This window comes from Camelina sativa, chromosome 10, assembly GCF_000633955.1.
Source record: "Camelina sativa cultivar DH55 chromosome 10, Cs, whole genome shotgun sequence".
Taxonomy (NCBI): Eukaryota; Viridiplantae; Streptophyta; class Magnoliopsida; order Brassicales; family Brassicaceae; genus Camelina; species Camelina sativa.
This window is the reverse complement of record NC_025694.1, coordinates 23,805,449-23,816,778: the sequence shown is the minus strand read 5'-3', so window position 1 is coordinate 23,816,778 and position 11,330 is coordinate 23,805,449. Positions and strand designations below refer to the sequence as shown.

The 11,330-nt window shown below is 34.4% G+C and overlaps 1 protein-coding gene and 1 long non-coding RNA gene across 2 annotated transcripts; one reads left to right on the top strand and one right to left on the bottom strand.

The window, feature by feature from the left end:
• On the top strand, positions 5,325-6,152 carry LOC104719720. The gene is made up of 2 exons (XR_756658.1): positions 5,325-5,835; positions 5,977-6,152. It is a non-coding gene; the product is annotated as an uncharacterized LOC104719720 (long non-coding RNA).
• LOC104720655 (probable F-box protein At4g22165) lies at positions 6,833-8,098 on the bottom strand. The gene has a single exon (XM_010438534.1). The coding sequence runs from the start codon at positions 8,096-8,098 to the stop codon at positions 6,833-6,835; it is 1,266 nt and encodes a 421-aa protein (XP_010436836.1).

The following is an 11,330-nucleotide window of genomic DNA, read 5'->3' as shown; positions in this document are numbered from 1 at the left end:
TGGGTGTATTGGTCCACATATATCACCTTGTATCCTTTCCAGAAAGTTTAAAGTCTCTTTAGTGACTTTTACTGGTGATGGCCTTATGATTAGTTTCCCTTATGCACATGCTACACACGTGAGATGTTTAGGGATAATTTTTTCTCTCTTTAAGAGTGTGCCCATTTGAATTCATAATAAGCTTACGCATCATGTTAGAATCCGGATGGCCAAGCCGGTCATGCCATAGAGTGAACTGTTCATTAAACATTTTATTCTTTGCCAAGTTAGCTTCTATCATGTTAATCTTAGCATGGTATAAACCAGTGGCTAGTGCAGGTATAGTCTCTAGGACCTTCTTATGCCCACTCACGGTTTCAGTAATGTATAGAAATTCTTTGTTCCTTCACCCTTTGTTTCAACATGATAACCATTCAATCGAATGTCTTTAAAGCTCAATAAACTTCTTTTAGAGCTGGGTGAGTACAAGGCATCACTTAGTTCAATATGTGTGTCATTAGGTAATAATATGTGAGCTTGGCCGTAGCCTTCTATTAAGCTTGCTATACCCGCAATTGTACTAACATTGGCACTTTTCATTATGAGGTTTATGAAATATCTTTTTTCCTTCAATATTGTGTGGCTGGATCCACTGTCCACCACTAGTACACTCATATCCTCGGCCATTTCTATAATGACAATAATTTTGTTTTAGTTTTCAATAAAACAAGCAAATATATATTGAAATAAAATCATTGAATTTAAACCAAAATAATTATCCAATACATAAACCGAAATTAAAACATAAAAGCATAGAAATTAAACCAAATCCATAATTAAAACTAGTTATCTTCTTTAAGGCAATCAGAAGTCTCATAGGATAGTGAATCATCATTCTCATGGTCGAAGTCATCTTCACCATCGAGATGCACATAGTTGGCTTCTGGGTTCTTCTTCAAAATCTCTTGATATGCATCAATAAGATGTTTGGATGTTCTGCAATTCTTGGCCCAATGGTTAGACATACCACATCGGTCACAAACTGATTTAGCCTTGGATTGTGGTTTAAAGGACCCACGGCCCCTACCACCATGGCCACGGCCTCCACAGCCATAACCATCAAAACGGCTAGCTTGGTACTGTCCACGACCACCACGTCCTCTGCCACCACGGCCACGGCCATAGTGTCTTTCTCTGTGGACATAGTTGGTCTCCTTGGGCTCTTTAGACTCTTTAGGCTCTTGAGGGTTTTTCTTTGCTAAGTCAACCTTGTGAGCTTCTGGTAACGGAGCTGTACCAGGAGGTCTCATTGCACTATTCATCATCAATAGCTCATTGTTCTGTTCAGCTAGCAGTAAACATGAGATTAGGTCTCCATAGGTTTTAAACCCCTTTTCACAGTACTGTTGCTGAAGCAGTATATTGTTAGTGTGAAAAGTAGAGAATGTCTTCTCTAGGAGCTCCTTCTCGGTCACCTCAGTACCACACAACCTAAGGAGTGAGACAATCTAAAAAGCTCTGAGTTATACTCATCCACGGATTTGTAATCATGGATCCTTAGGTTTTTCCAATCAAATTGAGTCTTTGGTGGGAGCACCGTCTGTTGGTGTCCGTATCTGCGTTTAAGCTCTGTCCAAAGGTCAAGAGGATTTTCTATGGTGAGGTACTGATTCTTGAGACTCTCAGCAAGGTGATGGCGCATATGCATAATGGCCTTGTACTTTTGTTTGTCAGTACAGTTAAAATCTTCCTCAATGCATTCAAACAAGTCCTTTGACTTTAGCATGATCTTAGTGTCCAATGCCCATTGCAAGTAATTGTCTCCAGAAGCATTCAAGGCAGCATAGTCTAAGTTGTTGAGCCTTGCCATCTGCATAACACAGAAATAGACAACCGATCATTAGCATGCGGTAATAATAGACCAATCCATGCAATAAATATTTAGGTCATGCGGTATTTGACACCGAAACATGCCTTAGGCCATGCGGTATTTGAGACCGAAACATGCCTTACTTTTACTCAAATTTTCGTGGTTTAATTCATGCATGCAAGACAACAAACCTAGATAGATACTAGCATGCAACAATTTCCTTTTTCTTAAATAGTTTTGAGTTTTAGAAAATTTCTTTTTTTTTCTTAACATTGGATAATAACAAAATTTTAGGAAATATTTCTTAAACCTTTAAGTTAATAATTATAATTAATTTAGAAATTATCCAAATTTATTTTATGCATAATAATTTCCGATTTTCTTAAATTTTTAGGTTTAGGGTTTGAATTTCTCAAACACCTAAATCGAATTTAATTCTTGGAACCATTAGATTAAATTTTCTTTTATGATTTTTGGATTTAATAGTTAGTTCTAGGGTTCTAATGCAACAAATAATTAATTCAAACAATCCTAAACTTTTAATCTTAAGCAATTTGGATTTTAGGTTATAGTTCTAAGATTTTAAGTGATGAAATTCTCAAACAATCAAACAACCATAATCGGATTTTATTCATGGTATAAACAGTTCAATTACAATCAATCTAAACAACCTATGACAACCGATTTTTAAGTTGTAAGTTATAGGATTTAGGAAATTTTGAAAACTTAAGAACTTGTTTGTTTGATTGTGTACTTGTAGGTTTATGGTTCAAATAGTTTTAAGACAAATTCGGTTATATGTGTCCAATAGGGGTCGATATTACCTTAACACCAATAGGGGTTGACCGGTTTTGATCTGGGAGCTAAAGACCTCAGATTTTACCTTGATCACGAACCACGAACCTCGATCTGGTACTGGACAACGAACAGGATCACATACGGCGCCTTTCTATCGGACAGAAAACTAAACCGCTCACGTATAGGACCACGAACCTCGAACTGCTTTTGGATTGAACTTGGATCACAAGCACAAGCTGCTTAAACTGATCTCGAAAAGACTAGTCACGAACAAGGGTTGATCGTGAGCTAGTATGGGAATTAGGGTTCGGGGAAGAACAAAGAAAAGAGAGACGGCGGTTTAGGGTTTTTAGGGTTAGGGTTTTTCTCAGTTGGATCGTTAGAGCAAGTCGTGCTGATAACGTGTTGTAAACTAGAGAATCGAATGAAGTAATTCTCTTGTTCTTATTATTGATAATCGAATGAGGTTACATATATATAGTAAATACAAAGGCTTAAGTCCATAACCGACTTAGTCTAATACTCATGGCCGATGGGCCTTTGTTTCTAGCCGATGAGTTTCATTGACCGTGACCGTATATGGACTTGGTTATGGAGTCCATTCTTAAGTGGTTTATAACACAGGTGTATATATATATATCTTTTTTTTTTCTATATCTCTTATTTTAATATTTTCTTCATCTTAAAACCAGTAAACAATAAAATTAACTGTTTTTATTTTGGTTTTTTGTTTTTTTCAAAGGAACCCAAGCAAATTTGCTAATACGGTCGTATCGTGATCTTATAATGAGAGGGATTAGGATACATGATTTCTTTCATATTGGTGATCGTCCGTTGCGTGTTCCATTTTGTCTTGTGAATGAAGCTCGACCTGTAGAGTATCCTGATATTTTTAATTGGAGCGAGATTGTTGGACTCTCATTTTTCCCTCCAGAAGATATTTGTTGTGCTACACCGATTTGGTAACTACAATTTTCCATTTTCACTTGCTGATAATTAATATACATTTTTTCCATCTTTTAATTTACACTACTAGAAAATAACAAAGTAAGTATATATGAACCATAACGATAGAAGGATACTAGCTTTTATCTACTCAAAACATTTATTCCAATTTGTAAACTACTAAAGAGTTATTTATTTGAAATGTGGGATTATATTGCGTTTGTATATATTCTTAAGCAAATCTTGGTATTCTATATGGAGAAAAATCATTTATATATAATATTATATGTGCTGACCAATATATATGTGATTTTGACTGATACGAAAAAAATGTTTTTGTTTCAGGAGGATTATGATAAATGGACGGAACCTCTTAGAGAAATGTTTTTTCTGTTTCGATGAGAGATCATCTACTTTCTGGGCACAATGGAGGGTGGATATTTTTTGGCGGTGCAAATTGAGGTCATTTCCACTGTGTCCATGAATATTATCCCATCGTTGAGCATTGTAACGATTGGAAGATTCCAATGTCTTTCATTTGTGTTGGACAAAATAATGAATGTACATAAACTAACTAAAAAGATCATCATTTTGGATATATATATTTTTTGTAAACATCTCTTAATACGTATGTTATTTCTGTTTTCCTTTGTAGTAATGTACTGCAACAAAACTTTAATTTACACCGGCTCGCCACTGATATATGGTCCCACTGTATCATTGGCTTTCAGTGGTGGTAGTAGAGTTTACACTCTTACTTCGGATGATGTAAAAGTTGTTTTATGTGCATTGTTTATTATATAATTTTTTCTAATGAAATATTTTTTCTAGAGTACTTTTTTTTTATTCTTTTGCAGTGCATCCTCAAGTATGGGAAGGTATACACTAGTGTTTTTCCATCCATGCATTTCTCAAACCAGAATACTGAATATTTGTAAGTATAATTAGATATAATTAGTTTAAAATATTTTTAAAAATAATAAAAATAACATTCTTCACATTTTTTTTCTCTGTTTTCTAAGTATAGTTAGATATGTTGTTAATAATTTTGTAATACTTTTTTATTTATGGTATTTGTCTTGAGTTATTTTTTAATACAATTCTCGAAACTGTATGAAAAAAAAAAACCCCCTAATTACACATATTACAAATGGGCACATTTTGACAGAAGCAAAACCCGTTTAACAAAACTAGGCCCATCTATATAAATCATAGCCTTAAAAACTGGTTAAGCAAAAGGTACAAAATCTTTCCTCCTCTCCGTTTCGAGCTTCCTCCTTCCTCTCACAAAATCTTCAAGTCTGTTACGATTCTAGCCTGAATCGTTCTTCTATTTAGCTCACCGTTCACTCACGTCTCTCGTGTTTTGAACAACAATAAAAGAAGAGACGCCGGAGTTTTACGAGTTCAGGTTCCGGTGTGGAACCCTACATCTCGCCGGAGATTGACTCCGGAATCCACTAGATCGCAAATGTCTTTTATCTCTCTACAAGAGCTCTCTCTCTTCTTACTCACTCTCACCTCACATCACACTCTTCTGTTACAATACTCTCGAGAACAAGAAGGAAGAAGAAGATTAAGAATCAGAAGTGGATAGACTATATTGCCCCCTCTTGATTTGTTGCAAACAAGTCCAACGCCCCACGTGAGTCCCATGTGCTTCTCTTGGAAGCAACTCTCTCTTTCCCCAAGAGTCTTCATCACACTTGCCATGTATTTGAAAAAAGTAAACATCACTCTTCTGTATCTTAGCTCTTCTTTCTTTTTCTTCTTCTTCTTCTTCTTCTTCTTCTTCACTTTATATCGTCTCCGTTGATTCTATCTTCTCAATTTTGGTGATGGTTTAACCCATCCTCCAGTCCGAAGTATTTTGATTTGATTTGATTTTTTTTTTAACTTCACACTGAGTTTTCGTAAATCTGTTGTTAGTATGTGATTATTATCATCATCATCATCTAGCTTTGGTTCTCGAATTCGAAATTTCACTTCGTTAATTAAAGACTCTTTTTTTTTTTCTTTCTTTCTGGGCTGATAAATTTGATTTGTAGAGTGGGGTGATTCCGTGGATTTACCACCAAAGGGTGGGTTCAGCTTCGATCTGACGCAAAAGGGTCTTAAAAGCTCCTCCGTCGTTTCTCAAGACTGGATCAACTATTGTTTTGTTGATATACAAGGTCTGTGTGTTTGAGTGTTTCTATCTCACATGTACTGCTGTGGTGCAGGAACCGCTGAAGCAGTAACTGGTAATTTTTCTTATATACCAAATTTCTCTACTGCCACCCAAGATCAAAGTTGGATTTCCCTGAACTTCTGTTAGCTCGATCAAATTTATATTTTGTAGATTTCTTCTTGCCCTATGTTTGACGTTGACTCAAATCTTGCAGGGAGACACGAAGGAATCAAGTTGGTTTACATTTTCCTGAGAGACTGAGTGAAATCATTAACCTCACATTTACATTTTCGACTTTGTTGAATTTTTTTATGTTTTAACGATGTAGTTGCATCCAGATTTGGCTTGAAATCATTGTGATTAATGATTATGGATGATTCGGTTTTGAAATTTTGCTTTCAAAAGAGCTCTCTTTCTTTTTTATCGGCAACAACTTCTTAGGACAGACTCGTCGTCATTCTTACTATTTTACTTGCTAGAAGCAAAGCTTCTTGGTCCAATATCTGTTGACATTCTCTTTCTTCTTTAGAAGAGACCAAATTGAGTTATTTATTATGAGACACAATCAAGAGAATTTTTGGGATAGGGGTATAGTAGAATTAAATCCTTGGATAACTGTTATTTACAGTTTCCTTCAGTTTCCTTCATCTGACTATGAACCAGAACTTGATTTAAGCATCCAAAAGTCGGGGGTTCTTGGTTTAAGCATCTGACTATGAACCAGAACTTGATTTAAGCAACCAAGAACCCCCAACCAAGAACATCGAGCTTCTCTTTCCACTTGCTCAATCAAATTTTATTATCAGCATCAACACATTTGAAAGCCATGAATTACGACATGCGCAAGACATATAAGATTTATAAACAGAGCAAACAGAGTAATCTTTTCAAACTGGGGTCAAAAATACACATCAACAACACTAATTCAAAATAACCAATAAATCATTATTATTATCCAGACCATGGCATTAACATGATCATTAACCAAACCACACCGCACAGCATATCAGTTGTGATGTTATAGCAGAGGAACCAAAAAAAAAAGAAGAAGAAAAAACAAGCTAGATAAATTATGGGGTCTGCTTGAAACTACTTGGTAGGAACCATCGAGCTGTGTGGAGTTGTTGCTTGGACGAACAAACAAACTTATGGAGTGGGTCCTCCATCTCCTGTGTCTCGAGATTAAAGACACAAATTTGAGTAGTGTTTTTCTCAAGACAAATATCATTGAAGAAGATGGAGTTTCTCTTAAAACCCACAAAGTCATCATTAGCGAGGACAATGATGCCAAGATCAAAAAGCATTGCCTCGTCGCCCAAAGAATCAACTTTTTCATCGTACGTGTTAAAGAAACCTGCCTTGTAGACGCGGAAGGACCAGTGACGTACCCGCTGTTCTTTCTTGACCCATTGTTCAACCTTGAGGACATCTCCGGTTATTGTGACAACAAGTTTTGTTCGCCCAATTCGCCAAATTCGCCATGGATCCCTTGATGATGTTCGATTAATAGGAGAGGGGTCGCCAGCAACACCACAGTGAAAAGTCTCTAGCGGAATCTCTGTGGAGAAATCGAATATTTTGATACAACCACCAGTTGTACGATTTAGGAGGAGGTAGTAAAGCTTGTGATCTTTGTAAACCATCTCACAACGAGCAGTAGAAAAAGCAGTAGAATAACCTTGGGGAGTTTGAATCTGACTCCAGAAGGTATCTCCTTTCTTGGAATAAACCAAACACCATTCGCCAAGTCCCAATAGAACTACATACTCTTTAGTTTGCTCGTCAATCCAAAACACAGGGGAACGCAGAATCGTATCAATACCTCTGAACTTCCTTTGATCGTTTCCGTTTGAAATACAAAACAAACCTTCCGAGGTGGTTCGCTCCAGCTTTGTCGTTCCAAGTTGTGACTCCACCGGAGGTAAATCGATCCTCTCGTGGGTAAACAGATTCAACATGTAGAGAACAGACCCACGATCTACCATAAGGAGCAAGTTTCCACATGTCGCTAAACAATAGCTCTTTGCGAATTCGAACACATCAGCCCGCATTCTGTAAAGCTTGCCATTCTCCTCGGGATTGAACAGCTTGCACCAATGGGTTTCCATCTCGTCGTCTTCGTCTGGCAAGAGAATCAGCCAAGGGATCTGTTTTTTGGCCAAGCATCGTTTCGCTGCGGAGAACCAAGACGAACATACGGATCCAACTCGTCGAGAATCAGCAAATCCAAGGAGTTCAACCACTGAATTCAACAGATCTGAAGGAAGCTCCGACCAGGAATCTCCTGGTCTCTGTAACTTGTAAGAAGATTTAGGGTTATGCTGCTTCATCTCCATGCACAACCACCCAGTTGATATAGGAAAAAAGAGGGTAAGAAGTAATAGACACGCGGACCGTTAGATATTATAAATTAAAAGTTGAATCAATGGCTTAGATCAGTTTATAGTTTGGAGTTGAAAACGGTTACACCGTCTCTTAGGGACAGATTACAAACTTAGTATACTTTTTAAGTGTGATGGTTACGTGTCATTGTTAGTTAGAATTTTGCCCATCTCCTCTTAATCTTCTTATTTTTTTTTTTGTTATTAATACTTTAAATGGTTATCATAAAACAAATTATCTATTTATTTATATACAATATGTTATGATTATATATTTTTTACATTTTAAGATACAAATTGCTATATTTTTGATGAACTTTTAGATTATAAAGTATCAATTTGTTGTTGAACATTTATTCAATGATAAGTGGATAGTCAATTGCAGTATTGTTAATAGATAGTTACTTGTGTTTATCCATATAGAATAGAAGTAATACACATCAATTCAGGTGAATATGATAACGTGCCTATATGGAAACATATGGGGTTATAGTGCAATTTGTGGATACAATATTTGTCTACATGGATAACTATTTATGGATACAATATTTGTGGATACATTATTTTTCAAACTTATCCAAAAGGATAACTATTTGTGGATACAATATAAGTTCACAAGACCACAATTAATCAGTAAAATCACAAAATCACAATAAAACCAATAAAACCAAGAAAACTCATATCGAATTTCATATAATCTAAAGTGATAAGGAAAAAGATCTAAATATTTCACCTTCTCTAGATTTCCACTATTGTTGGAATGGTTTTTGAAAACTTTAGAAAAGGAATGAGAGAGAGAAACATAAATAAGTTTTTCTCTTTCAATGGATGAGGAAAAGCAAAACAAGGAAGAAGAAGATGTATTGTTTGGTTGAATAATTGTGAGAGAGAGATGGAGAGAGATAGAGAGAGAGAGAAAATAGAAGGAATTAGAAGAAGCGAGGGGTAATATGTAATTAAACTTGAGAAAAGTATATGAGTAGTAGAAAGTGGGTGTGAGTGTTAATACTTTTGCAGAAAGTGGGTGTGGGTGCAAAATTCCCTTAAAAAAAAGGAAATATGTTATTAAAAATCTCCAAGTTTACATTTTTGCTGATTTAAAGCATCAACTCTTATTTTATTTTTTGGTTGACTTCTAAATAATTCACGAATTTTTTACTACTAACTCTCATATTGTGATTGTGATTTTAATTTTAATTCTCCATTATTGAAATAAATCAGTCCACTGTCTATCGATTAGCCTGTCTATAAACTACTGTAAATCACCTCACACCACCCACGAATACGAATTCATCCTTCGACCTTGAGTAAAAACACTAATAAAATTTCACTTTTTAGAAAATGTTTGAACTTGTGATTCATGCCAAAGCAAACTACGTACGTAACTTGTAAGAAGATTTAGGGTTATGCTGCTTCATCTCCATGCCAAATTGACAACCCTCTCTCTCTCAAAGATCCATAACCACCCAGTTGATATAGGAAAAAAGAGGGTAAGAAGTAACAGACACGCGGACGGTTAGATATTATAAATTAAAATTTGAATCAATGGCTTAGATCAGTTGTAGTTTGGAGTTGAAAGACGGTTACACCATCTCCAAGGGGGAGATTAAAAAAAAGGAAAAATGTTATTAAAAATCCTAAAGTTTACATTTTTGTTGTTTTAAAGCATCAACTCTTACTTTATTCTTTTGTTGACTTCTAAATAATTCACGAATTTTTTGTTGACTTGGCCTGATAAGGTACAACGTTAAGTAGCCAAACAAAGAAACTAATTAATATAAGTCTATGTAAAAAAAAAGTCATTCCTTCCAATCACATTTATTTGTTTATGTTCTTTGTTGGCTGTGAATCGCAAATAATGAGATGAATCGCATCACTCACAAATAAGATTATGTAATTTATGTATTCATTCTTCATTTAAACTCCACTACTAACTCTCATATTGTGATTGTGATTTTAATTTTAATTCTCTACTAAATTATAAATTAATGTATTTTAACTAATAGTTTTAATTTATTTAGTTTTCAAATTCCCAGTTAATTAAATTTTATCTAATTAATTTAATTTTGTTTAGAATGTTTTTTCTTCTTTTTACGTTTTATACAGTTTATAACCTAATTACATTAAATTTGTTATTAGATAGAATATAAAATTTTAAAACACTTAGTTTTGATTTCAATAATTAAATAGAGGTATATGCCTATATGGTATGTTAGTGTATATTTTTATGTGTATTCATATTTTCTTTTTGAATATTAAGAATGTGTTGTAGTATGTGTAATATTCTGTAGTTCATATACTAAATAATTTATAAGTTAATTTTTTAAACTATGACTACAAATCTATAGTATATAAAATAAACTAATAGTTTTAGTGTTGGTTCTATAGTCCAAACCCGCCATGCTAGGCGGATCACGCAACATGTTCAAAGATTTTTAATCCGCAAAAACTCATTATACGAAACCCGTGAAAGTAAAATATAGTATGTGAGGCTAAAAGTCCCTTTTTCTCAAATCATTTTTTCAAAACTTAAAGAACAATACCTCTTCACTCACCTCATTATAAAATAAAGAAATAAAATCTGTATACATTTACAATTATGTTTGTTACCTTTTAAAATAATTAGTTTTTATATATAAAAAATCAAATATAAGTAGAGTTAATTTATTTATTAAATTAATAATTAATGCTAATGGTATTCTTTGTAAATAAGTTGAAACTTCATGATTTATTTTATAAGTGTCTCCAAAAATGTATATATAGATTATTGAAATAAATCAGTCCATTGTCTGTCGATTAGCCTGTCTATAAACTACTGTAAATCACCTCACACCACCCACAAAAACGAATTCATCCTTCCACCTTGAGTAAAAACACTAAAACTTCACTTTTAGAAAATGTTTGAACTTGTGATTCATGCTGAAGCAAACTACTGTAAGCTTTGATGGCTTATGTCTTAATCGTTCTTCTCAACAAGTTGTTGGTCGACTACTTCGTTTTTGGGATAGTAATCGTTTGTCAGCATCACTTCAGAAGCAGGTATACCATGACATACATCTCCTCCTTTTTTTGGTAGTGTTTTTCACAATCTATTGTTTCATGGATTAATGATCTGATATGAAATTTCAACTTTTGTTTCGTTGTATGGATTATTTACTTCTTATATTTCAGACTAGTGGTTTGGTTA

What these genes read in the sequence shown, in the direction of transcription:
- LOC104720655 (XM_010438534.1), bottom strand. Translation starts at nt 8,098, where the DNA reads ATGGAGATGAAGCAGCATAACCCTAAATCTTCTTACAAGTTACAGAGA.